This window comes from Balaenoptera musculus, chromosome 8, assembly GCF_009873245.2.
Source record: "Balaenoptera musculus isolate JJ_BM4_2016_0621 chromosome 8, mBalMus1.pri.v3, whole genome shotgun sequence".
In the NCBI taxonomy this organism is placed as follows: Eukaryota; Metazoa; Chordata; class Mammalia; order Artiodactyla; family Balaenopteridae; genus Balaenoptera; species Balaenoptera musculus.
The window spans coordinates 56,401,100-56,426,939 of record NC_045792.1 but is presented as its reverse complement, the minus strand read 5'-3'; the positions used below and the strand labels follow the sequence as shown (position 1 = coordinate 56,426,939).

Below are 25,840 nucleotides of genomic sequence, written 5' to 3'. Positions count from 1 at the left end.
TTGACTGCCTTGAATTCATTTGAATCTGAGTTTGCTTTAGTGTAGGATGTAGGATATGTTTGTCAAATTTCATTCCACTAATTCAGTGAGCATTTAGGGTACACACTTGTGTAAGAGAATACAATAAAAAAGATGAGTAAGACATGGTTCCTGTCCTTTAATAAGATTCCACGGTCTTGTTGGGGAAACACACCTTATCAAATAATAATACAAAGTGGTAAGTGAGGTAAATGCATAATGCCAAGAAGAATAGAACAGTGGGATAACTGACAGTCTTTTGAGGAAACTTGAGGAAGGCATTTGCGCTGTGTGTTGGAAAAAGAATAGGAGTTCACCAGGTGAGGGAAGAGGAGATGGCCATTCTCGGCAAAAGAACCTGCACGCACAAAGGCATGAAGGCATTTGGCATATTCAGAGACTGCCAGGAAGTTAAATATAGATGGAATGTGGGGCTGGAGTGGGGAAGGAGGAGAGAAGAGACTACAGAAGTTTGATCATGAAGGTCATGGTATGTCATGCTGAAGGAATTTGGGACTTTATCCTATAGACAGTGTGGAGCCCTTAAAAATATTTAAGTAATGGAATGACACTGTCATAATGTGCTTTAGAAAGACAGTATTGGTTGGAGTGTGGAGGAAAGATGGGAATAGAAACTGGAGGAAGGGAGTCTAGTTAGGGGACTGTTTCAGTAGTTCAGACAAGAGGTGAAGACGGGCTGGACTAATGCAGTGACTATGGGGATGTTTCCTTTAGTTATTCATTAATTTAGTAACCATCTGAGTTGAGGGCCTTCTGTGTGCTAGGCACTGGGGCTGCAAATAGAAATAAAGCATAATTCTGTCTCTTAAGGTCAGTGTAGTTGAGAAGATTGCTATATAAACGTGTAACTGGAATGTGGGGTAATAAATGCAATAACTGTAACGCAAGATATAATTGTAGAACGCAATATGGTATATATTAATCGAGCAAGTTAATGGAGCAGGATCTGGAGACAGACAATCTGTGTTCAAATTCCAGGTCTGCCATTTATAGCTGTTTGTCTTTGGGCACATTGCTTAACTTCTCTGTACCTTAGTTTCCTCATTTTGAAAATGGGGATAGTAGTGGTAGCAAAATCATAAGGTTGTTGTTAAGACTGAATGAGTTATTAGCATATAAAGAGCTCAACGAATGTTAGCTCTTTTCACAAAAAAAGAGAACCCAGCTTGGATGGGTCAGGAGTGGCTTCCTGGAAAGGCAGACACTTGACCATGAGTATTCAGTAGGCAGATGAAGGCAGGATGAAACTGAGGGAAATAAGTACTTTTAAAAGCATAAGAGTATGAAACAAAAGGAGAGTTCTAGGGATTGCAAATATGGGTAGTTGGAGCATAGAGTACATGTGGGAGAGTGGAAGGAGGCAGAATTGCAGAAATAAGCAGTTACTGGATAATAGTGGACTTTGAATGCCATGCTAAGAAGGGGGGATCCACGGAAGAGTTTGAAAGAGGAGTACATCTTTGCATTCTAGAGAGATCACTCCTATAGGGGTAATATGCATCTTTCAGTCAGATGCATATTAAAAATTGAAGGATAATCACTAAAAGAAAAGAAATGCAATGTATAACTTGATCTACTATGTATATATAGAACCATACACTTCCCAAATTAGAGAATATACATTCTTTTTAATTAAATGTGAAATATTTATGTAATTTTATGTAATTTATGTAATTAGGCACAAAGAAATTTTCAACAAATACCAAAGCTTGATATATAAACCATGTTTTCTGACCCCAATACAATAAAATTAGAAATTAATAACAAATATAACTGATTCCCCTCACCTCCTATCCATGTTTGGAAATTTAAAAAGTAAAAGCAAAAATAAACTAAAAATAAATGGATGAAGAACAAAATCATGAAAACTGGAAAATATTTAGAATTAAATAACAATGGAAACACTATATGTCAAAATCTGTTGAATACAGCAAAGCAGTACTAAGAGGAAAATTTTTTTCATCTTTATTGGAGTATAATTGCTTTACAATGTTGTGTTAGTTTCTGCTGTACAACGAAGTGAATCAGCTATATGTATACATATATCCCCATATCCCCTCCCTCTTGTGTCTCCCTCCCAACCTCCCTATCCCACCCCTCTAGGTGGTCACTAAGCACTGAGCAGATCTCCCTGTGCTATGAGGCTGCTTCCCACTAGCTATCTATTTTACATTTGGTAGTGTATATATGTCAGTGCTACTCTCTCACTTCGTCCAGCTTCCCCTTCCCCTCCTGTGTCCTCAAGTCCGTTCTCTACGCCTGTGTCATTATTCCTGCCCTGCCACTAGGTTCATCAGTACCATTTTTTTAGATTCCATATGTATGTGTTAGCATACGGTATTTGTTTTTCTCTTTCTGACTTACTTCACTCTGTATGATAGCCTCTAGGTCCATCCACCTCATTACAAATAACTCAATTTTGTTCCTTTTTATGGCTGAGTAATATTCCATTGTATATATGTGCCACATCTTCTTTATCCATTCGTCTGTCAATGGACATTTAGGTTGCTTCCATGTCCTGGCTATTGTAAATAGTGCTGCGATGAACATTGTGGTACATGACACTTTTTGAATTATGGTTTTCTCAGGGTATATGCCCAGTAGTGGGATTGCTGGGTCATATGGTAGTTCTATTTTTAGTTTTTTAAGGAACCTCCATACTGTTCTCCATAGTGACTGTATCAATTTACATTCCCATCAACAGTGCAGGAGGGTTCCCTTTTCTCCATACCCTCTCCAGCATTTACTGTTTCTAGATTTTTTGATGATGGCCATTCTGATTGGTGTGAGGTGATACCTCATTGTGGTTTTGATTTGCATTTCTCTAATGATTAGTGATGTTGAGCATCTTTTCATGTGTTTGTTGGCAATCTGTATGTCTTCTTTGGAGAAATGTCTATTTAGGTCTTCTGCCCATTTTTGGATTGGGTTGTTTGTTTTTATGTTATTGAGCTGAATGAGCTGCTTGTAAATTTTGGAGATTAATCCTTTGTCAGTTGCTTCATTTGCAAATATTTTCTCCCATTCTGAGGGTTGTCTTTTTGTCTTGTTTATGGTTTCATTTGCTGTGCATAAAGCTTTTAAGTTTCATGAGGTCCCATTTGTTTATTTTTGTTTTTATTTCCATTACTCTAGGAGGTGGGTCAAAAAGGATCTTGCTGTGATTTATGTCATAGAGTGTTCTGCCTATGTTTTCCTCTAAGAGTTTGATAGCGTCTGGCCTTACATTTAGGTCTTTAATCCATTCTGAGTTTATTTTTGTGTATGATGTTAGGGAGTGTTCTAATTTCATTCTTTTACATGTAGCTGTCCAGTTTTCCCAGCACCACTTATTGAAGAGACTGTCTTTTCTCCACTGTATATTCTTGCCTCCTCTGTCAAAGATAAGGTGACCATATGTGAATGGGTTTACCTCTGGGCTTTCTATCCTGTTCCATTGATCAATATTTCTGTTTTTGTGCCAGTACCATACTGTCTTGATTACTATAGCTTTGCAGTATAGTCTGAAGTCCGGGAGCCTGATTCCTTCAGCTCCATTTTTCTTTCTCAAGATTGCTTTGGCTATTTGGGGTCTTTTGGGTTTCCATACAAATTGTAAAATTTTTTGTTCTTATTCTGTGAAAAATGCCATTGGTAATTTAATGGGGATTGCATTGAATCTGTAGATTGCTTTGGGTAGTGTAGTCATTTTCACACTGTTGATTCTTCTAATCCAAGAACATGATATATCTCTCCATCTGTTTGTATCATCTTTGATTTCTTTCATCAGTGTCTTATAGTTTTCTGCATACAGGTCTTTTGCCTCCTTAGGCAGGTTTATTTCTAGGTATTTTATTCTTTTTGTTGCAGTGATAAGTGGGAGTGTTTCCTTAATTTCCTAAGAGGAAAATTTAAGTGCCTATATCATATTTCATTGAATCTTAAGATGTCATCATTTGTGAGATGGACTATTACTTTTTTTTTTTTTTTTTTTTTTTTTGCTGTGTTGGGTCTTCGTTTCTGTGCGAGGGCTTTCTCCAGTTGCGGCAAGCGGGGGCCACTCTTCATCGCGGTGCGTGGGCCTCTCACTATCGCGGCCTCTCTTGTTGCGGAGCACAGGCTCCAGATGCGCAGGCTTAGTCGTTGTGGCTCACGGGCCCAGTTGCTCCGCGGCATGTGGGATCTTCCCAAACCAGGGCTCGAACCCGTGTCCCTTGCATTGGCAGGTGGATTCTCAACTGCGGCGCCACCAGGGAAGCCCTGGACTATTACTTTTCAAATACAGTGCTTTCCTATCACTTAGACTTTGAAACTTTATGCTTACTGAAAGAACTCTTACATGTTTACTTAGATATAGATTTAGCATATCACTCATGCATATATTTATAAAAGGAAGTGAAGTAACAAATTAGTAGAATATTCCTGTGACTTCATATGCAGAGTTTGATTCTTCTAAATCACTTTCTGATGGAATCACAGAGGTTTGTGTTTTTCTACATAGTATTGCTCACTATGTCATTGAGAGCATTGGTGATAGAACATTTCTTAAAAGAGTGCTCCACAGCTATCTCCAGCATTTTCTTTCAAATTGCTGGCACCCATCAAATTTTTTTTTTTTTTAATTATTAGCACCTTTAATTATTATTTATTTATTTATTTGGCTGTGTTGGGTCTTCGTTTCTGTGCGAGGGCTTCCTCTAGCTGCGGCAAGTGGGGGCCACTCTTCATCGCAGTGCGCGGGCCTCTCACTATCGTGGCCTCTCTTGTTGCGGAGCACAGGCTCCAGATGCGCAGGCTCAGTAGTTGTGGCTCACGGGCCTAGTTGCTCCGCGGCATGTGGGATCTTCCCAGACCAGGGCTCGAACCCGTGTCCCCTGTATTAGCAGGCAGATTCTCAACCACTGTGCCACCAGGGAAGCCCCCATCAAATTTTGATACTGATGTTTTCTTGAACTGGCCAGCAGGTATCAACAAAAGGTTTTCAGATGAGACTCATAGTTCTTTGTCAGATGGTCTGTAATAGGTTTATTGACTAACATTGAGAAGTTACAGTTGTCTAGTCATGCCAGCAGGTATAACTGCCAAGTAACTACTACTTTTGCAAGCTTATTCTTTAATTGTTTATGTTCATACATATATAAGCAATGACAGTTGCACCATCACTGCTTGCCCGACTGACGGTGATTGTAAGACTGATTGTAAGAAACATCCCAATTTCAGCAATATTAATATGAAAAAATTTATGTCCTAGAATCTGTACGGTTTTTGAATAGAAGAAAGGCTGAAAATTATTAAGTGGCCAACTGAAGAAGCTAGGAAAGTAACAGCAGATTAAACCCAGAGGAAGTAGAAGTTAGGAAAGAATAAAGATAAGAATAGAAATTAATGGAGTAGAAAACAGTGAAGAGGATTAATAAAACCAAAATCTAACTCATTGAAGATATTAATATAGGCTCTATGTTATAGACAAATCTCAGGCAAAATTGGTCAATGAAAAAGAAACACAAGAAAGCATGAACTATGTTAGGAATGAACCAGGGAATATGACTATAGCTATGCTAAGGATTTCTAAAAACCCATACATATTGAATATGGAAAACTTTATGCACGTGAATTTGGAAGATTGTGTAAAATAGTCAGTTTCCTAAAAAATACAACCTATTGCAACTGAGTCAAGAATAAGTAGAAAATATTAATAGAAATGTAACTGAAAAAGAAATTGAGTAGTAAAATCTACCCACTAAGTAATATGTGGATGCAGTGAGCAAAATCCAGAATGTGGGAAACTACAGGACAGATGGCCCATTTTTTTTCCCCACAAATATGTGAAGAAGAAGGGGAGAAAAGCAATACATAGAAGGGAAGCCTGCAGATTAAAAGACAAAACCAATTTAAGCGTATGGACTAATTTGGATTCTGATTTGAAAAACTGTATAAAAATATTTGATAGGAATTTGAATACTGACTGGATATTTGTTGGTATTAAAGATTATTAAATTTTTAGTGTGAAATCTTTTTTCTGGTTACATATTTTAAAGAGTCCTTACTTTTAAGAGAGATGCTAAAATGTTCATAGGTAAGATGATATGGTGTCTGGGATTTCTTCAAAACAATTTATTCAAGGGAAGAGGGAACAAGTAAAGATTTGGGAAATAGATGAAATAAGATTGACAATGGGTTGACTGTTGAAGCTGGGTGATGGATATGTTGGGGTTCATTGTACTGGTGTCTCTAATAAATATGTGAGTCATTTTCATAGTAAAAAGCAGGAAAAAAATTCTATCCATTAAAGGAACACAAGGCACAGATGGTTTTACAGGTTACCCAAATATTGAAGGATGGATAATCCTTGTGCAGACCATTCCAGGGAATAAAAAATGTTTCTAGACTCATTTTGGGGGACTTTTACAACATGATATCAAAATCCCACAAAGACAGTATAAGAAAGGAAAAATATAGGCCAATGAATGTAGATTTTAAAAGTCCCAAGTGAAATCTGCACTAGTCTAGTAGTGTATTTTTTTTTTTTTAAATCACAATCAAGTAGTATTTATTTTGGGAATGAGAGTTCAGTTTAACATTAAGAATCTAATGTAATTCACCATATTAATAAAGAGTAAAACCATATGATCATCTCAGTAGATGCTCAAAAGAACATTTGACAGAATTTACCATTCATTTATTATTTTAAAAGCTAGAACACTTGGAATAGAAGGGAATTTTTTTTTAATTTTAATTTTTTTTAGTGGAACTTGTCAATACGAATGATTAGTGGCCAAGAACACTGAAGCAAGGTTAAATAGTTTAAAAAGTAATTAAGGGTCCAGTAACATGTCCTCATATATTTGAATTTGGTAGATGACAGGTGGCATTACAAATCAATGGGACAAAAATATTTTCAGTTGTGGATAGTTAGCTAACCTTACAGAAAACAAGGAAAAATAGATCTTTACCTCACACCATACACAGAAAGTTAATACCAGATCGATTAAAGGTCAAACTATAAAACTTAGAAAATACTAGGAGTATCTGTGAAAATGAGATAAGAAGAATTCTTTAAACAAAAAATACAGAGTAAAGGAAAAGATTGATAATTTGGTCACATTAAAATCAAAACTTCTGTATGATAAAAGATAAAGTAGGGAGATGAACCACAGAATGTGAGAAAATACTTCCAATGTAATAATTAACAAAAGATTAATGTCCAAAATATATGAAGAACTACAAATCACTATGACAGACGCCTCATTAGAAAAATGGTGAGGGGATTTGAACAGACATTTCACAGAAGAGGGAAACTGAAAGGCCAATAAAACACCTGGAATGATTCTCAGTATCGTTAGTAGCTAGGGATGAGATCTAGAATACCAAGGGAAGATTGAGCTTATACATGAACAGGGATATTTCTCCCATTCTGGTGACTCTGTACTCATTGCTGTCTAGTTTTGGACAATGTTAATTGTTTGAAAGTTAAGTTTCTAGTGAATCAAAATATTCTTCCCTAGTTTCAATATTCAAATATTTAAAGACCATGATTTTTTCTATCTAAATTTTTAGGCTAAACTTCTCAAATTCATCTCTTTGGTCCTCTTTCTCCCTTTCCCAAATTTCTGGTCATGCTACACTACTTACAGTTCTTGTAATATAGTATGCTTTTTGAAACCTTTCTGACCTTTTGTCACCTATGATTATTCTGTCTGGAATAGTCTTCCCTCTTATCCTTCTGTCAGATTATACTCAGGTGAAACAAGTGCTCTGTGAATTTTTTTCTCAAATAGGAGTTAATTGCCTTCCTTTGTGCCACCACGTGAGTATGTGTATTCGTCATGTCACTGGATTTCAGTTCCTTGTTTGTGTGTCTGTCTCTGGCATTACACTGAACTCTTTGAGGTCAGGGACTATGTCTTTGTGTATTCAGCACTTAATATGGTACCTAGAATGTTTTAGATACTCAGTAAATGTTTAATAAAGGAAAAAGAGTCCTAAAAAAAATCCTTTAAAAAAAGATTTTTGATTATATATCATGATTCCTTTATCCTTCTGTTCATCTTTAAATATGCCACTCAGAATTGACCCTCATGCTTTAAATAATGCCTGACCAGTGGAAAATTTAGTGAGGTTTACCGTCTCTCCATCTGGATGCTAAATTCTTATTAATGCTGCCAAAGATTGCATTGGCCTTGCTTATCCTGTAGGCAATAGAACTACAGATTCAGGATGAGCAACTCAGTTCTCAGAACAGAACTGAGCCAGTCTTCCTCATTACATGTGTGTACAATTAAATTTTTAAGCCTGAAGACAACTTATATCCAGTTTTGGTTTTTATTTTTCTAAATAGCAGTGGACCTATTTTCCCTTTACTTCTGTTTTGCCATTTCTCTTGTGTTTTGTCTAGTGTTTGGTTCTGTAAAACTATTATGATAAAACCTCAAAAGATTGGACCCTGTTAATTTGGTGTTGACTTGGACTTTACTAAAGTTTACTTTTGGTTTCATTATAAAGAAAAGCTTTACAAATTGATCTTCCTTCAGACAGCAAATTCTTTAAAAGATCTTAGTACAAAATGGTGCTGGTTTTAAAGCACTTTCTCATTGGTACATTCAACAAAAAAAATCTTAAGCCACTGTTTTATACTGAGACACATACCTAGAGATCATCCCCATGGGTTCAAGAAAATCTCCTAGTTTGGGGAATCAGAGGCAGAAACAAATAATTATAACACAGGTAATAAATCCTGCTACAGTTGAGGTAAGTGCAGAATGTTGTGAGGACCTGCAGAAGGCTAATGTAATTCTCCCTGGGTTAAGTGAGAAATGCTTTGCAAAGGAGAGGGCAATAAACAGGGCTTTGAACTAATTATCATATAGTGAAAAAGAGAAAAAACATTGTGGGAAGAGGAAGTGGCATATGTAAAGAGACAGGGTCTGGCATATCTAGGAATAGTGATACTGTGTGAAGGCTGGGGAGGGGAGAGTATTGAGGGAATATGAGAAAATATGGGGTGGTAGACTGAGTCTTGTTTATAAATCTTGGAGGCAGAGGGAAGCCAATGAAAGTTATTAAGCAGGAGGATGATAGGGTCAGGTCTCTGCTTTATAAAGAACTAGGGAAGCAGTGTTGAAGATAGAAAGGCAAAGAGTCTTAAGAGACCCGCCAGTTAGGCTACCATTTTAATGTGCACAGAATCTGTACCAAGAGGGTACTGGAGGATTAGATGAGGTAAACATCCCTGTTAAGGTAGGTATTACTCCCATTTTATGGATGAAGAAACAGGCTTAGCAAGGATAAATACTGGTAGATACAAAGCCAGTGGGTAGTAGATTTGAATGCAGGTTGGTATGGTTCGAAATCCTACACTCTTTCTAATTTTGGTACCATTCCACCTTGTGGACTATTGTGGATGATTCTTCACCTCAAAAAGAGCAGAAATTAAGTCCAAAGGCTTTTGTCCAGGGTGGTGGTGGATATAGAGATGGGGACACCCACATGGTCTTGGTCTGCCTAGGTCTGCACGGCCTTCATCTCTGCAGCATTGCTGTACCTACATTTGCTTTTGCGACCTCCCTTATTGTGTGCCTCATGCTTGGACTGTGCTGATCCAGTGTGGGCTGCCTTGCTGTGCCTGTTGTTTGGGCCATTTCTGGATTCAGCAAGGAACCTTACACTTTGACTCTACTCTTGGTTAATACCTGCTTTTGCAAATTCTATTGATCTCTACTCTCTTACTTTGTCTTTTTCTAATCTAGATGTCTTAGTCAATTTGGGTTGTGATAACAGAATACCATGGACTGGGTGGCTTAAAAACAACAGAAATTTATTTGTCACAGTCCTAGAGGGTGGCAAGTCAAAGATCAAGACTGGTAGATTCAGTGTCTCGTGACGGCCTGCCTCCTGGTTAATGGATGGCAGTCTTCTTGCTGTGTCCTCACTTGGTGGAAGGGGCAAGGGAGCTCTCTGGGGTCTCTCTTTTATTATTTTTTTTAACATCTTTATTGGAGTATAATTGCTTTACAATGGTGTGTTAGTTTCTGCTTTATGACAAAGTGAATCTGGGGTCTCTTTTATAAGCGCCATAATCCCATTCATGAGAGCTTTGCCCTCACGACCTAATCACCTTTCCAAGACCCCACCACCAAATACCATCACATTGGGGATTAGGTTTCAACGTATAAATTGTGTAGGGGACACAACATTCAATCTATAGCACCAGGGGTTAGGAAATTACATTCAGCAGGCCAGATCCAGCCTACTGCTTATTTTTGTAAATTTTTATTGGAACACAGCCATACTTATTCATATTATCTATGGCTGCTTTCATGCTACAATGGCAGAATTGAGCAGCTGTCTTTTGGTCTGCAAAGCTGAAAATATTTACTATCTGGCCGTAAGTCTACACAGACTTAGGCTGCTTAAGACTCATTATTCTTTCCAGATCGAGGTACAAATCAGGTTAATTTTTTAAGCTAAGGAAGCAAGATGCAACTTGGAATTTGAATATTTATCATTAATTTTTATTAGCAGTTAATAAGCACTATCTAGTTGTCCCACTTATATATAGAGAAATCTCTGATGCCATTTTTTTTCATTGAATCCCTTATACTTTCCTACAATTCTGAGAAATTTCTATCCCTGAAAAGATTAAGTAGAATTTTTCCTTATAAGGATGTATCTAACACTTAATGAATATCAATTATATATCCAGCATTGTACAAGACATTACTTTAAATCATGTCATTTAATCACTCATAACAATTTATTTGGGAAGTGGGGAAACTGAAGGCTAGAGAAGTTGTAGTGTGCCCAGTGTCACACTGATAAGTGATGGAGTCTGATTGGTCTCCACAGCCTGGGATCTTTGTACTTTCGAACGTTATCCGGCAAACACGTGTGGATGGTGAAGTGCTGTAACTGTGTATGGGGAAGATCCTGCCCAAATTTGGCATTGTTACCACATAAAATTAAGGAACATCTTATTCCCCAAGCATGCTGGATAACTGAAGTTTTATTGTTTATTAATAGTTTTATTAATATTAATACCATTAAATATGGTAGTATCCTTGTTGATGACAGGATGAGTTTAGATTCCCTAGCCTAATGTTGAAGGTCCTCTATAATTTGGCCCCAACCTACCCTTTCTGGCCTATACAACTCTCCTACATAAACTTTCTGCTCTAGCAGAATGTATTTATTTACTATCCAGCCTTCACACTTAAAAAAAATTAAAATTGGAGTAAAAAACACATAACTTGAAACTTACCGTCTTAACCTTTTAAGCGTGCAGTTCAGTAGTGTTATCACACTTTGGTCATGCTTTGTTGTTCACATGGATTGCTCTTCATCTTTTTTTTGTTTTAAAGACTTAAAAAAAAATTTATCTGGCTGCGCTGGGTCTTTCTTTTTTTTACAAATTTATTTATTTATATTTTTAAATTTTTGGCTGCGTTGGATCTTCGTTTCTGCGTGCGGGTGGCGAGCGGGAGCTACTCTTTGTTGTGGTGCGCGGGCTTCTCATTGCGGTGGTTTCTCTTCTTGAGGAGCACAGGCTCTAGGTGCACAGGCTTCAGTAGCTGTGGCTCGCGGGCTCTAGAGCGCAGGCTCAGTAGTTGTGGCGCACGGGCTTAGTTGCTCCGCAGCATGTGGAATCTTCCCAGACCAGGGCTCAAACCCGTGTCCCCTGCGTTGGCAGGTGGATTCTTAACCACTTGCACCGGGTCTTAGTTGTGGCACAGGGATCTGTGTTGTGGCGTGCAGGCTCTTTGTTGTGGCATGCTTCGAACCCGGGCTCCCTGTGTTGGGCGTGCGGAGTCTTAACCACTGGACCACCAGGAAAGTACCCTTCCGTCTTTTAACTTAATCTAAGTTTTACCAGTTAGACTCAGCTTCATCCAACCTTCCTAAAGCCTTGACTTTCCTTCCCAGCCCTTGTTCTCTTGCTCCTACAGATGTCTGTTGGAACATTTGCTTGTAAGATGCATTTGGCAATTGTTCATTTTGTGACTTTGCATTTGTCATAGTCTCTGTAATTATTTAAATCTCTTCTTACAACTTTTTATGACTTTGTCTTAGCTAATAAACTGTGTTAATAAGTGCTTTGGGGAAAGGGTCTCATGCATTTTTTTGGTGTATTTTCTCTTTCCACAGCACCTCCCTCTTCCTCACTGCTCACTTCCCTCTTTAACTTCCTGATCTCTGATAACGGTTTTCATTATTCTTACACACTTATGTATGATAACTTGATATGTTATCATTAATATTTTCTTCTCCCTTTGTGACTTCTACAATTATATTGTTATTTCTTTTTCCATTTGTTATTTCCATTTCTATATTTAATGTTCACGTTTGAAATTATAAGGCATATTCAGTCTGGCGTCTGCATCTCTCATTTAACATAAATGGTTTCCTATCTAATTAAAGCAATATTGCATTTTTAATAATTTATTTATTTTATTTTATTTATTTTTGGCTGTGTTGGGTCTTTGTTGCTGTGCGCGGGCTTTCTCTAGTTGCGGCGAGCAGGGGCTACTCTTTGTTGCAGTGTGCAGGCTTCTCATTGTGGTGGCTTCTCTTGTTGCAGAGCACAGGCTCTAGATGTGCGGGCTTCAGTAGTTGTGGCTCACGGGCTCAGCAGTTGTGGCTCGCGGGCTCTAGAGCACAGGCTCAGTAGTTGTGGCGCATGGGCTTAGTTGCTCCGTGGCATGTGGGATCTTCCCGGACCAGGGCTCGAACCCGTGTCCCCTGCATTGGTAGGCGGATTCTTAACCCTTGCACCACCAGGGAAACCCAATATTGCATATTATTAAAAAAATCTTTCTATATAATTTTGATGCCAGGATAATAGTACATTGTATGGACTGTCCATAATTAGCCTAATCATTCCCTCAATATTGGACATTTAGGTTATTCTCAGTTTTTGTTTTGCAATTATGAACAATGTTTCAATGAAAATCTTTTTATGTAAAAGTTTTTCTGTATTTTAGATTATTTTCTAAGATTCCTAGAAATTATTAGGTTGAAATTTACAAACATGTTTTAAGTTCTTGGTATGTGAGTTGTGACATCTTGATTTAATTAGTTCTTTGCCAAGGATAGTTTTAAAACACAGTTTGAGTTACTATAGCAGTAATCTGTGGTGTTAATTATGGTACTTAGGTAAGCAGCTTTAAAATTTGATATGAATATTTTCTTAACTTTTAACTTTTTCTCTGTGCACTTCCTCTTCTTTCCAGGTAAACGCTCTTTATATTGCCTACTGTAAATTGTTAATGTCTTGGGCAAGTAGGTACAGGAGCAATTGCGTTAGTTTAAGACAGTTGGTACTTGGCTGTCATCTGCACTCTTGGAGAGTTAAAAGGAGTAAACCAAGAAAATAGTAGATAAAATGGAAAGCACTTTAGTTTGGTTTTAGAACGTATTTGTGGTTCACTCCCCATGTTTCCACCTTCCTACTTCTAAATGGTATGCCTAATTTAACATTAAAGTTTCTCCTTTCGAATATTCCATTTGAAGATAGTTCAGAAGTTTGGTGGGTAGTATAAACAGGTAACCTTGAGATTAGTATGGATAATGGCCTCTTGTTTCCTGTGTATCTTTGCACTTACATAGGTTTTGTTGTAGAAGATGTACTTTGACTAATTGTCTTCTTTTGCTATGTGTACCTCTACCTCATTCTGTTCTGAGCTGCAGTCAGGTGTTTAGTTTTATAACTCTTTGACATTCTATAGTAGTTTCACTCGCGTATGTTTTTTGTTCCCTAGTAAGATTGTAAGTTTCTTTAGTACTTGGACCACACGTTTTCTACCTTTATTAGATTCCTTTCTTGACTTTCTTAAAAGAATATTTTCTCCTTTTGTCTTCTTCCTCACTGCTTGTTCCCTCTTTATTAATGGTTTGTGGTTTCATGACGAAAATCTCGTCTTCTCCACTGCTTATGAAGAATGTAGATTTTGCTTCTGGCTATGATGGAGCAGATTGTAGCAGACCAAAACTCCTGCTGAGAATAACTAGAAAAGCCTGATTTAAAAAAAAATCTATATGAAGGCATTGGTAAATTGCCAAGGCAGCCAGGACTTCAGACATTTGTGGATTCTTGGCAAAGGGAGAGTATAGCTATTAAGAGGCAAAAAAGCCAGCAGAGCTTTCTTCATGGGGCTAGGGATACAAAAATTATAGTTCAGGGCTGCCAAGGCAGCCAAAACTTGAGAGGCCAAGATCCCAGAGAGAAGGGAGGTGCATCTCCCCGCCCCCACTCCTCCCCGCCCCAGCCTCTCCACCTGCTTTTTTTTCTCTTGAGGCATTTGCAGATTCTTTAACTGTGTAGGGTAAAAGGTTAAGAAGCTTCCCAGAAGCCTAATGAAAAGCAGAGCACTCTTTTAGCAGTTCTTCAGTGTTTGAGGAGAGAAAAGTTGAGGACCTTCCAAGGAAGGCAGGCTTGGAAGATACCCTTAACTCTCAGTTGGATCCTTGGAGGGCTACAAACTAGGGTAGATCAAACTTTTCAAGCTTTACAAAGCCTGCAGCCAACCTTGAATAAGCTCATGTCCTGAATGGATTGTGAGGTGATCTACCCTTAGTCTAATTGCCTGTCAGAGAAGATGGTGAATCTTCTGTAGGAGTGTTATATCATCCACAGCCTTTATAGTTTTTCATAACACAATGAATGGCATTCTAACAAAAATTACGTGGTAAACCAAGAAGCCAGACCAGGAATAAAAACAGACAGTATAGGAAAGGATCCATTGTATCCCAGTCACTTATAATTTATTCAGTCATTCTAAAATAGAAGGACATTTAGGTTGTTTCCAGTCTTTAGTATTGTGATTGATCTGCAGTGAATATTCTTGTCTGTACATCTTTGTACACATGTACGATACATCATTAAGATAACGAATACCCTTGCTAACTCTTGTCTTTATCAAATTTTTTTGATATTTGCCAATCTGATATATAAAAGTGTTTTGTTTCAGAAGTTTTAATATCTTGAAATGAGTGAAATTGAACATATTTTAATTTGTTTACAAGTCATCTGAATTTGTGTTTCTGTAAACTGCCTGTTCATGTCCTTTTCCCATTGTCATATAGGGTTGTTCAGCTTCTTTTTCTTTCTTTTTTTTTTTTTTTTAATATTAAAGAGGTAATAAAGAACAGTGGGTAAGGAGACCGATTCTGGAGCCAGATTGCCTGAGTTTAAATCATAGCTCTTTCATTTACAGCAGTGTAGCCTTGGGCAAGTTGTATGCTCTGTGCTTCAGTTTCTTCATGTGTAAAGTGGGGATAATAGCATCTCCCCATTGTCATTATGAAGATTTGATGAGTTAAAATATAGAGTGCTTAGAAATGGTCCTGGCATAATGAAAGTTCTATATAACTGCCAGTCATCAGAATGATACTGGTCATGGAGATAGAGATGGAAATTAGCAAAGAGATTTTTTTATTTGCCCAAGGACAAATAACTAGTAAGTGGGAGTATTCAAATTAGGATCAAGATCTTGGGACTCTTAAGTCCAAAGTTCTTTTTCATTCTGCTGCACTAATAAGAAATTGAACGTACAGGGGTAAAAACTCAAGCATAGCCAGGTACCAAGGGATGTTTACCTTTGGATTTGAGAGTTATTGGGGTAGCGTCTTCCCAATATAGTTCAGTGAGGTTCTTTTTCTAATTTTGTATTGAGTGTGGATTCTTTGACAATGATACTTTATTCCTGAGGGTTTGGTGCAGTTAGCAAAATGCTAGTCTTATAGTTTGTTTTGTTTGTTTGCCTTTATTAATAACCAGTCACCCCACCCTAGAGAAAATCTTTTTCAGGAAGGACCATCAAGGAAGTATAGCTGCTCCTACAGTTCACATTAGACTGAATGTAGTACGCAGCTTTGGTCATTGGCCATGTGTGTTTGTCATTCTTAGGATATCATATCCTTAGAGAGTTTCTCTTTTAAACATGGTGCAGTTGACCCTTGAACAACATGGGGATTAGTGGCACCGACCCCCCTGCACAGTTGAAAATCTGTGTATAACCTTATGTGGATAAGTGGATTCAACCAACCTCAGATTCAACCGCAGATCATATGGTACCATAGTATGTATTTATTGAAAAAAAATCTGCATATAAGTGGACCTGCGCAGTTCAAACCTATGTTGTTCAAGGATCAACTGTAGTTGTCAGAGGACAGGCATTAAGAAAGTACTTCCACCACTGGATAAATTTATAAATACTAAAATACTCAGCAGCTCAGTGACACCTGGAATAGTTTCTAGTATTTCTTTTCTGTGAGATGAAGGAAGGGTGAATGGTTGTTTCTGTGCTACTGAAACACTTGAAAATCCCTATAGATTCTGGTGGAGGGATTGGTGGGTTTGGGGACTAATTCCTCTGGACTAAGGAGAGTGATGTTGCCTTTTCTGCTGCTTTTGACGTGCTGTTGCTGTGCTCCCCCCCACGCCACCCCCCCCCCCCCCCCCGCAGCCCAAGAATTTATTTCTTAGGGCAGTTTTAGTTTTACAACAAAATTGAGAGGAAGGTACAGAGATACCCCATATGATCCCTGCCCCCACACATTCATAGCCTCCCCCATTATCACTGTCACTCACCAGAATGGTAGATTTGACTCTTGGTGTTGTACATTCTGTGGGTTTGGACAAATGTATAATGAAATTTGTCCATCATTATAATATTAGAAAGAGTCTTTTCACTGCCCTAAGAATCCTCTGCTCTGCTTACTCATCCCTACCTTCTCCATCCTTGGAGCTTCTGATCTTTTTGTTGTCTCTAAAGTTTTATCTTTTCCAGAATGTCATATAGTTGGAGACATACAGTATGTAGCATTTTCAGATTGGCTTCTCTCATTTAGTAATATGCGTTAAAGTTTCCTCCATGTCTTTTCATAGCTTTGAAAGCTCCTTTTTTTTCTTTTTTTTTCAATCATAATACATTTTATTTATTTTTTAAAATTTTTATTGGAGTATAGTTGATTTACAATGTTGTGTTAGTTTCAGGTGTACAGCAAAGTGAATCAGTTATATGTATATATATATATCCACTCTTTTTTAAGATTCTTTCCCATATAGGTCATTACAGAGTATTGAGTAGAGTTTCCTGTGCTATACAGTAGGTCCTTATTAGTTATCTGTTTTATATATAGTAGTGTGCATATGTCAATCCCAGTCTCCCAATTTATCCCTCCTCTCTCCTTCCCCCAAGTAACCATGTTTGTTTTATACATCTGTGACTATTTGTGCTTTGTAAATAAGTTCATTTGTACCATTTTTTTAGATTCCACATATAAGCGATATCCTGTGATATTTGTCTCTGTCTGACTTACTTCACTTAGTATGATAATCTCTAGGTCCATCCATATTGCTCCAAATGCAATTATTTCATTCTTTTTTACGGCTGAGTAGTATTCCATTGTATATAAGTACCACATCTTCTTTATCCATTCATCTGTTGATGGACATTTAAGTTGCTTCCATGTCTTGGCTATTGTAAATAGTGCTGCTATGAACATTGGGGTGCATATATCTTTTCTAATTAGAGTTTTCTCCAGATATATGCCCAGGAGTGGCATTGCTGGATCATATGGTAGTTTTGTTTTTAGTTTTTTAAGGAACCTCTCTATATCGTTCTCCATAATGGTTGTACCAATTTACATTCCCACCAACAGTGTAGGAGAGTTTCCTTTTTCTCCACACCCTCTCTCCAGCATTTATTGTTTATAGACTTTTTGATGATGTCTATTCTGACTAGTGTGAGGGGACACCTCATTGTAGTTTTGATTTGCATTTCTCTGGTAATTAGCATCTTTTCATGTGCTTTTTGGCCATCTGTATATCTTTTCTGGAGAATTGTCTATTTAGATCTTCTGCCTGTTTTTTGATTGGGTTGTTTGTTTTTGACATAGATCTGCATGAGCTGTTTGTATATTTTGGATATTAATCCCTTGTCAGTTGCTTTGTTTGGAAATATTTTCTCCCATTCTGAGGGTTGTCTTTTTGTTTTGTTTATAGTTCCTTTTGCTGTGCAGAGGAAGTTTAATTAGGTCCCATTTGTTTATTTTTGTTTTTATTTTCATTACTGTAGGAGGTGGATCAAAAAAGATATTGCTGCAATTTATGTCAAAGAGTGTTCTGCCTATGTTTTCCTCTAAGAGTTTTGTAGTGTCTGGCCTTGAATTTAGGTCTTTAATCCATTTGGAGTTCATTTTTGTATGTGGTGTTAGTGTTCCAATTTCATTGTTTTACATGTAGCTGTCCCGTTTTCCCAGACTTATTGAAAAGACTGTCTTCTCTCCATTGTATATTCTTGCCTCCTTTGTCATAGGTTAGTCGACCATGGGTATGTGAGTTTGTTTCTCGACTTTCTATCCTGTTCCATTGATGTATATTTCTGTTTTTGTGCCAGTACTATACTGTTTCCGTTACTGTAGCTTTGTAGGATAGTCTGAAGTTGAGGAGTCTGATTCCTCCAGCTCCATTTTTCTTTTTCAGGATTGCTTTGGCTATTTGGGGTCTTTTGTGTTTCCATATAAATTATAGAATTTTTTGTTCTAGTTCTGTGAAAAAATGCCATTGGTAACTTGATAGGGATTGCATTGGATCTGTAGATTGCCTTGAGTAGTATATTCATTTTGACAATATTGATTCTTCCAATCCAAGAACCTGGTATATCATTCCAGCTGTTTGTGTTATCTCCGACTTTTTTCATCAGTGTTGAAAACTCATTTCTTTTTAGCACTGAATAATATTCCATTGTCTGGATTATCAACTTTCATAATATAATAGCCAGTTATTTTACCAGCAAAAGTGAGTTTATTTGGGAATAGCCAGAGGAATTGCAGTTTGGGATATGCAAACTATGGCAGACCAGAGACAAATCCAGAGAACAAGGAAGCGGAATTTGCTTTTATAGGGAAAAGAGGGGAGTTGGGAAGGGCTGTAATAACCAAAGAGTCCATTGGAGGAAGCTGGGAGTCCGAAGTATGGAGGCTTCTCATCAGTTGAGCTGCTGCATATCTGATTGGTGGAGCTGTTTTTGGGTGGAGAGAAGTTTTCTTCTTCCTGCTGGATAGTAAAGTAAGCAACACCTTCCTGTCATAGGTGTAGATGTATAGCTCTTCCTATTTGGAGTAACTGACGGATGCATGGGGGGGCATGACCGCTCCCCCTACAGGCCTGTCCCTACTCTAATTTTAGCTGAGGTTTCTTTAATTAATTTCACTGTATGTACCTCAGTTTATTTATCCATTTACCTTCTGAAGGATATCTTGTTTGCTTCCAAGTTTTGGCAGTTATGGCCAAAGCTGCTATAAACATTTATTTACAGGTTTTTGTGTGGTTGTAAGTTTTTAACTCGTTTCGGTAAATATCAAGGACTGCAATTACTGGATTGTATGGTAAAACTATGTTTAGTTTTGTAAGGAATTGCCAGATTGCCTTCCAAAGTGGCTCTACCATTTTGCATTCCCACCAGCAGTGTATGAGAATTTTTGTTGTTCCACATCCTCACCAGCATTTGGTGTTGTCAGTGTTTTGGATGTTAGCCCTTCTAATTAGGGGTGTAGTGCCATCTCGTTTTAATTTGTAATTCCCTAATGACATACGATGTTGGGCGTTTTTTTCATTTGTTTATTTGCTGTGTCTTCTTCTTTGCCATATATTTTCTTTGGTGAGGTGTCTGTTAAGGTCTCTTGCCCATTAAAAAAAAAATCAGATTGTTTTCTGATTAAGTTTTGATAGTTCTTTGTTTATTTTGGATAACAGTCTTATATCAAATACATCTGTTGCAAATGTTTTCTTCCAATCTGTGGCTTTTGTTCTCACTCTCTTGACATTGTCTTTTGCAGAGCAGAAATTTTTAATTTTAATGAAGTCCAGCTTATCAATTACTTATTTTATGAATCATGTCTTTGATATTATGTCTAAAAAGGCATCACCATACCAAGTCATCTAGGTTTTCTCCTGTTGCTCTGATTTTATGATAGTATTGCAGGAGTTTCAATCACAATTTCAACTTTTGGAGTGGAGGGAGCTGACATATGACTCTACGAAGGCAGAGGGAAGTAAAGAGAATATTAAGAAAAGTCAAGTCCCGCATCAGCAGACAGGAACTATTTTATTATAAATGAGTGTTCTTTCTGTACTAAAAGTCAGGGAACCTGAAAGGTTAATCGTGACTGATAAATATCTTAGTATAATTAATAATGTTGAGTGTATACATGTTCTCCAGTAAGCTTTAAGAGACACTGTAAAAGACTTTGATTTAAAAGGGGAGATTTTCATTTTTCTGACCTTTTTCCAGGTGGATTGAAACCATATTTCATAAGGCTTCAAAGAAATTATTTTCATGTTATAGCTACTGTTATATAAGTTTAAAATCCTAATATCATTTTTACCTATTATATTAAACTTTAATAGAGTATTTCAGAATTTAGAGAAACCTGTTGAGTAGTAAATGAAAATGAAATAAAAATATTATTACAGGCATACCTTGGAGATATTGAGAGTTTGGTTTCAGACCACTGTAATAAAGTGAATACTGCAATAAAGCGAGTCACATGAATTTTTTGGTTTCCTGGTGCACATAAAAGTTAGGTTTATACTATACTGTAGTCTGTTAAGTGTGCAATAGCATCATGGTTTAAAAAACAATATACCCACCTTAATTTAAAAATATTTTATTACTAAAAAATGCTAATTATCATCTGACAACACAGGGTTGCCATAAACCTTCAATTTGTAAAAACCACAGTATCTGTGAAGTGCAATAAAACAAGGAATGCCTGTGTTGAATCATTAACTTTAGAAGTTATCTAGTGTGTTGACTTCATTTCTCTAGTAGTAACTGAGATCTAAAGAGATTTTAGTCCATGATATGTGTGTATGTGTGTCTCAGGAGGGCTCCAAGACACCCCGCCCCCCGGCCCCCCGCCACAGGTTCGATGATTCACTGAGAGTGCTCACAGGACTCAGCATATAGTCCTACTCATGGCTGTGATCCATTACAGTGAAAGGATACGGATTAAAATCAGCAAAGGGAAAAGGTACATGGGACAAAGTCCAGGGGAAACCAGGCATAAGCTTCTAGAGTCCTCTCTCAGTTGAGTCTCATGGACATGCTTACTTCCCCCAGCAACAAGTTGTGACAGTATGTGTTAAATGGTGCCAGCCAGGGAAGCTTCTTGGAGACTTAGTGCCCAGAGTGTTTATTAGTGGCTGATCATGTAAGGACTGTCTGCCTAGCATATACCAAAATTCCAGAATCCCATCAGGAAAGAAGGTATTCAGCATAACTACATTGTACTACAAACAATTTAGGTACAATGAACCTGTACCTAATCAGAGAGGGTGGGAACTCTCCTGAAATCCAAGTTCCTAGGCACCAGCCAAGGGCCAACCCTGTAAGCAGGCCTTAAGATCGGTTAGGCCTATCTTAAGTTAGGCCTGCTATTGTTAAGTCTTTTCTGCATTCTCTGTGTGTGTATGTGTGCAACATTTAGCATATAGTGTGCTCTTATTAAATGTTAGCTGTTTTTATTTATTATAGGGATTCTTCACTGATTACTACTACTACTATTAATTGTGGTCTTCTGCATTCCTATGAGGTAGGTTTGGCCAGTATTTTAATTTCCATTTGATAGGTGAGATCAAGACAAAGAGAAGCTTTGATATATCTAAATATTCTCACTTAATTGACAGAGCAGGTATCAGAACCTAATATGCTCTTTTTGCAAGCCAGTAGGGAAAAAAAAAGAATTTTTTTTTTGCCTTGTTGACATTTCTAGAGGGCGTTACTAAAATAGGAAATAGGCTTAAATATTTAAATTAATGTCATATCGGACCAATTCATGACCTGTTATGCTTAACTGTTTTTGTATTCAAGAGTTACTTTGTTGACTATGTAATTTTTTGAGCTTTTGGGCATGATGCCAGTTAATGTAGCACAATTCTGTTGGGGGAAGAAGTTGCAAAAAGTGACTGTTTCGCATTTTGTATTTTTAAAGCATTAAACATCATTAATCTTAATCCAAGAGTAAGCTAATCTATATCAGTACTAATATTGGTGAATATAAATTAGTACTCCACCCCTACCCCTGCCATTACCTTTCACTCTCAGGTGAGTCAAGGCATAGTAATATTTCAGTCAGTGTGCCGAGTTCCTACTTGGCCTTATATTATGAACTTTGAGATTTCTTAAGTATCCCAAAGTGAATTTAACTTTTCGTATAATATATGTATCAAAGCAGTTGGGTCATTATCTTTGTTTCTTGTAAGTTGTACTTGCAAATAAATCAAACCAAACTACCATTTCTTTATCTCACCAACACCAGAGACAATTTTATAGTTATCAGATTCTACTGCAAGCCACTCTACTGGCTGAAAATAGTTTACAAAGTATTTTCACTCTCATTATATTCATTTGATCCTCATAATGGCCTGTCATAATAGGTATTATTCTGGTTTTACAGAAGAGGAAGTTGAGACTGACTTATCCAAGACTCTGGAAGCTTCTAAGTTTTGGGGATCAGGCTTTTAATTTTGTATTATTTACACTATATAATGAAGATGTTAACCTCTTTGGACATTTTCTTCTAAATGTCAGCAAGAACTATTTTAGAGAAAGCAAATTCTCTAACAGTAAGTAAAAATTATAATCATTTTTACTAGTGTATCATTAAAATATTTTTGGTCCCTTGTGTTGGATCGTAGACTTAGTAAAAGACTGAATAACATTTTGCTCCTTATGTTGCTTCCAAATAAATATACAGATTTAGAATTTTTAAAAGTAGATATGAGAAGAATCTTATACTTTGTACCAGAAGAAACTGTGGTAGAATTTGTTATTGTATCTTGGCCTGAGGAAGGTCTTTCCAAATATGATACAAAATGCAGAAGCCATAAAGGAGAAGTTTGATTAATATAACTACACAAAAATCACCACTATAAGCAAAGTCAAGACAGATGATAAACTAGGAAAAGTATTGCTATTCATGTGACATAAGGGTAATTTTCCTTACCTAGACAGAGCTTTAACAAATCAAGAAGAAAAAGTTAACTCCAACAGGAGTAAAGGAAATGTATATACTTTTCACATCAAAGGAAATGCAAATTACTCAAACATGTGAAAAGTATTCAGTTTCACTCATTCAGTGCATAAGATACAGAATTTCACCAATTAGATTGGCAAAGCTAAAAAATTTCAACCCTCATTGTGCCGGGAAAGGTGTGAGGAAATGGCGCTCTCATGCATCACTGGTGGGATTATAAATCTGTACAGGCTTTATGAAGGGTGATTTGGTATTGTCTGTCAGAATTACAGAAGCACATATTCTTTGACTCAGCAGTTCTGATTCCAACACTTTAATCTATGGATATACTTGCAGACATGCAAAATGGTGTATGTGCAAGATCACTCATTATAACATTGTTTTGATAGTTGCTGGAGATTTAAACTCGCCTTAATATTTCTAATTTGGTCCTCAGTTTTATTCTTAGTATTAATTTGTCGTCTCTTTCCTTTTTTTTCTTAACCAGTTTTAGTAGAGTTTTGTTTATTAGTCATCTCATAGTACCATGTGAAAAATAGAATCAGCCAGTGGTTGTTAGTTTTAATCAGCAGAAATGTACTCTGCCAAATTTAGGCAGATAAGGAATTTATTGGGAAAGAATACTGAGTAATCCAAAGTAATCAGCCAGGTAGCTACAGAACTTGGCTTGGAAAATGGCAGCTAAGATCCAAGAGCAAAGTCTGTATAATATGAATACTTTGAAATTTTTTGCAACTTCTTTGAGTCCTAGTGTATTTTTAATTGTCCCTTGTTTGCTTTAAGGAATATATATTTTGTTCATTGAGTTCATAAATATAGATAATCAAGTTTGTTAATTTTATTGTTCAATTTTTCTTTATTTTTATTACCTCTTGATCCTCCTGATCTACCTGTTTTTAATTGTGGTGTGTTACAATTTTTTACTATAATTTTGGATTTATTAATTTCTCTTATAATCTTTTTTTTGCTCTGCTGTAGGTTCATACAAGTGCATAATTATTATAGCTTCTTGATGGGTTGCCTTTTTCATCATTATGTAATTTCCCTCTTTATACCTGTTAATTCTTTTTCTCTTAATTTTGCCATGTGCTAGTTGTGTGGCCTTGGGCAAGTCACTAACCTCTCATTTTCCTTATTGTAAAATGGGTATAATACCTACCTTATAAAGTTTCTGTGAAGATTCACTGAGAAAATATAAAGTATCGTTCAGGTAATAGGTTCTCCATAAATGGATTAAAAGTATTTTTTTGCCTTAAGGGTTTTGCTTTTCTCTTCCTTCTTCCCCTCCTCTTTTAAAGCATCTGGTTTTAGATACTATTTGCCTATAATTAGAAATGTACTTAAGAGATATGATTAAAATAGTCATCAGGACTTTTTGTTTAAGTGGGTGAAGGTGATGTAGTGTTTGCCTCCCAAGCCCCGGTTCTAATAATTCTCTGCAGCTTGGTAGAGCTTTAAGTTACTGTTTTCTGCATCTGTATTACGTCCAGTGTTTCTGTCTAAGAATCTTCCACATTTCTCTGGTGTATATGAGTCTTTTTAAGGTAGTTGAGACAACTGAAAAAGGACAAAAGTCAACTTTTTGAGGAGCCCACTTTTCTACAACAAATATTATCAACCTGAATGGGATATAGAGTTATTAGTAAGTCTTCAAATAAATACTGTGTTTAAGTCGCTAAATATACATAGGGGTATATCGAAGTGTTGTGTACATTTAAGGAGAGAGAAGTGCATATTTTCTCCTTCCTTTTTGATAGCATTTAGGACTTATCTTTTATTCCTTTTCTTAAGTTGGATTTTTATCATTTATATAACCAGTGTGTATTGTGTGCCTCCTGTGGGCCTGGATATAGAGAAGGGGAGAAAAGAGAATTTCAGCTGAGAAACAGCATAAAAGGGTTAGAAGTATATGGCATATATATATTGTAACCAGATAGTCAAGAGATGAGAGACACAGTGCTTTAGAAAGATAAAGTTGTGATCAGTCTCTGGAAAACCTTGAGTGACATGTTGAAGAGTTTTGACTTTATTCTGTAAGCTGATCAAAACCACTGAAGGCTTTGAGGATAAAAAATCGGTTATATACTGAAAATATTTATAAGTTGTATACAGGAAAATAGTCTGTTGGCAATGTTGAAAAAGAAGTAGAAAGAAACATTAGTAACAAAGTATTATGAGTAAAACTTCAGCTTATTTAAAATGTTACTTGGTAACGTTGAACTAGGAGCTTTAAATATAGTTTTCCTTGAGGTCTTTTAACATGTTACTTTATCAGGGAAACCCTTCAGACCATTCTATATATTGATAAAGTAATCTTCCAGCCTGTGTTTATTTTCCTCCATAGCCCTTAGTACCACCAGTTGTATTATATACACACACTTGTTTGTTTATTGTCTCTTTCCCCCCACAATATTGTAAGCTCCATGATAGTAAGGACTTTATTTGTTCAGTGCTTCTCCCCAGTGCTTAGAACTGTGCCTGGTTTATACTCTTTAATAAGTATTCATTAAATAAATGAATGAGTATTCAAATTGTGGAAGATGACCACAATTTTTATGTGGTTTATGATGTGGGGGCAGCAGTAGGACAAGATCTTGGTTTCTTCCTAGAAAGTTTTGTTAAAAAGTGTTTTCTTTTCCCTTTCCTCCAGAGTTTATATTCAGAGCACCAATCAAATTAAGCAAGCCTGGGGAACTTCGTGAGGAATATGAAAGCCTGCGAAAGGTACAGTATAACAGTATACATATCATTATGCCATTCATTTTCTTAAAGTTAATTGAAATGA

The 25,840-nt window shown here is 36.8% G+C and overlaps 1 protein-coding gene across 1 annotated transcript in view; it reads left to right on the top strand.

Moving 5' to 3' along the window:
• The window catches only part of RNF169 (ring finger protein 169), an 86,631-nt gene that overhangs the window by 5,251 nt on the left and 55,540 nt on the right, over positions 1 to 25,840 (top strand). The window contains exon 2 of the mRNA XM_036861592.1: positions 25,706 to 25,779. Coding sequence (XP_036717487.1) covers positions 25,706 to 25,779 — 74 coding nt within the window. The remainder of the gene's footprint in view (positions 1 to 25,705; positions 25,780 to 25,840) is intronic.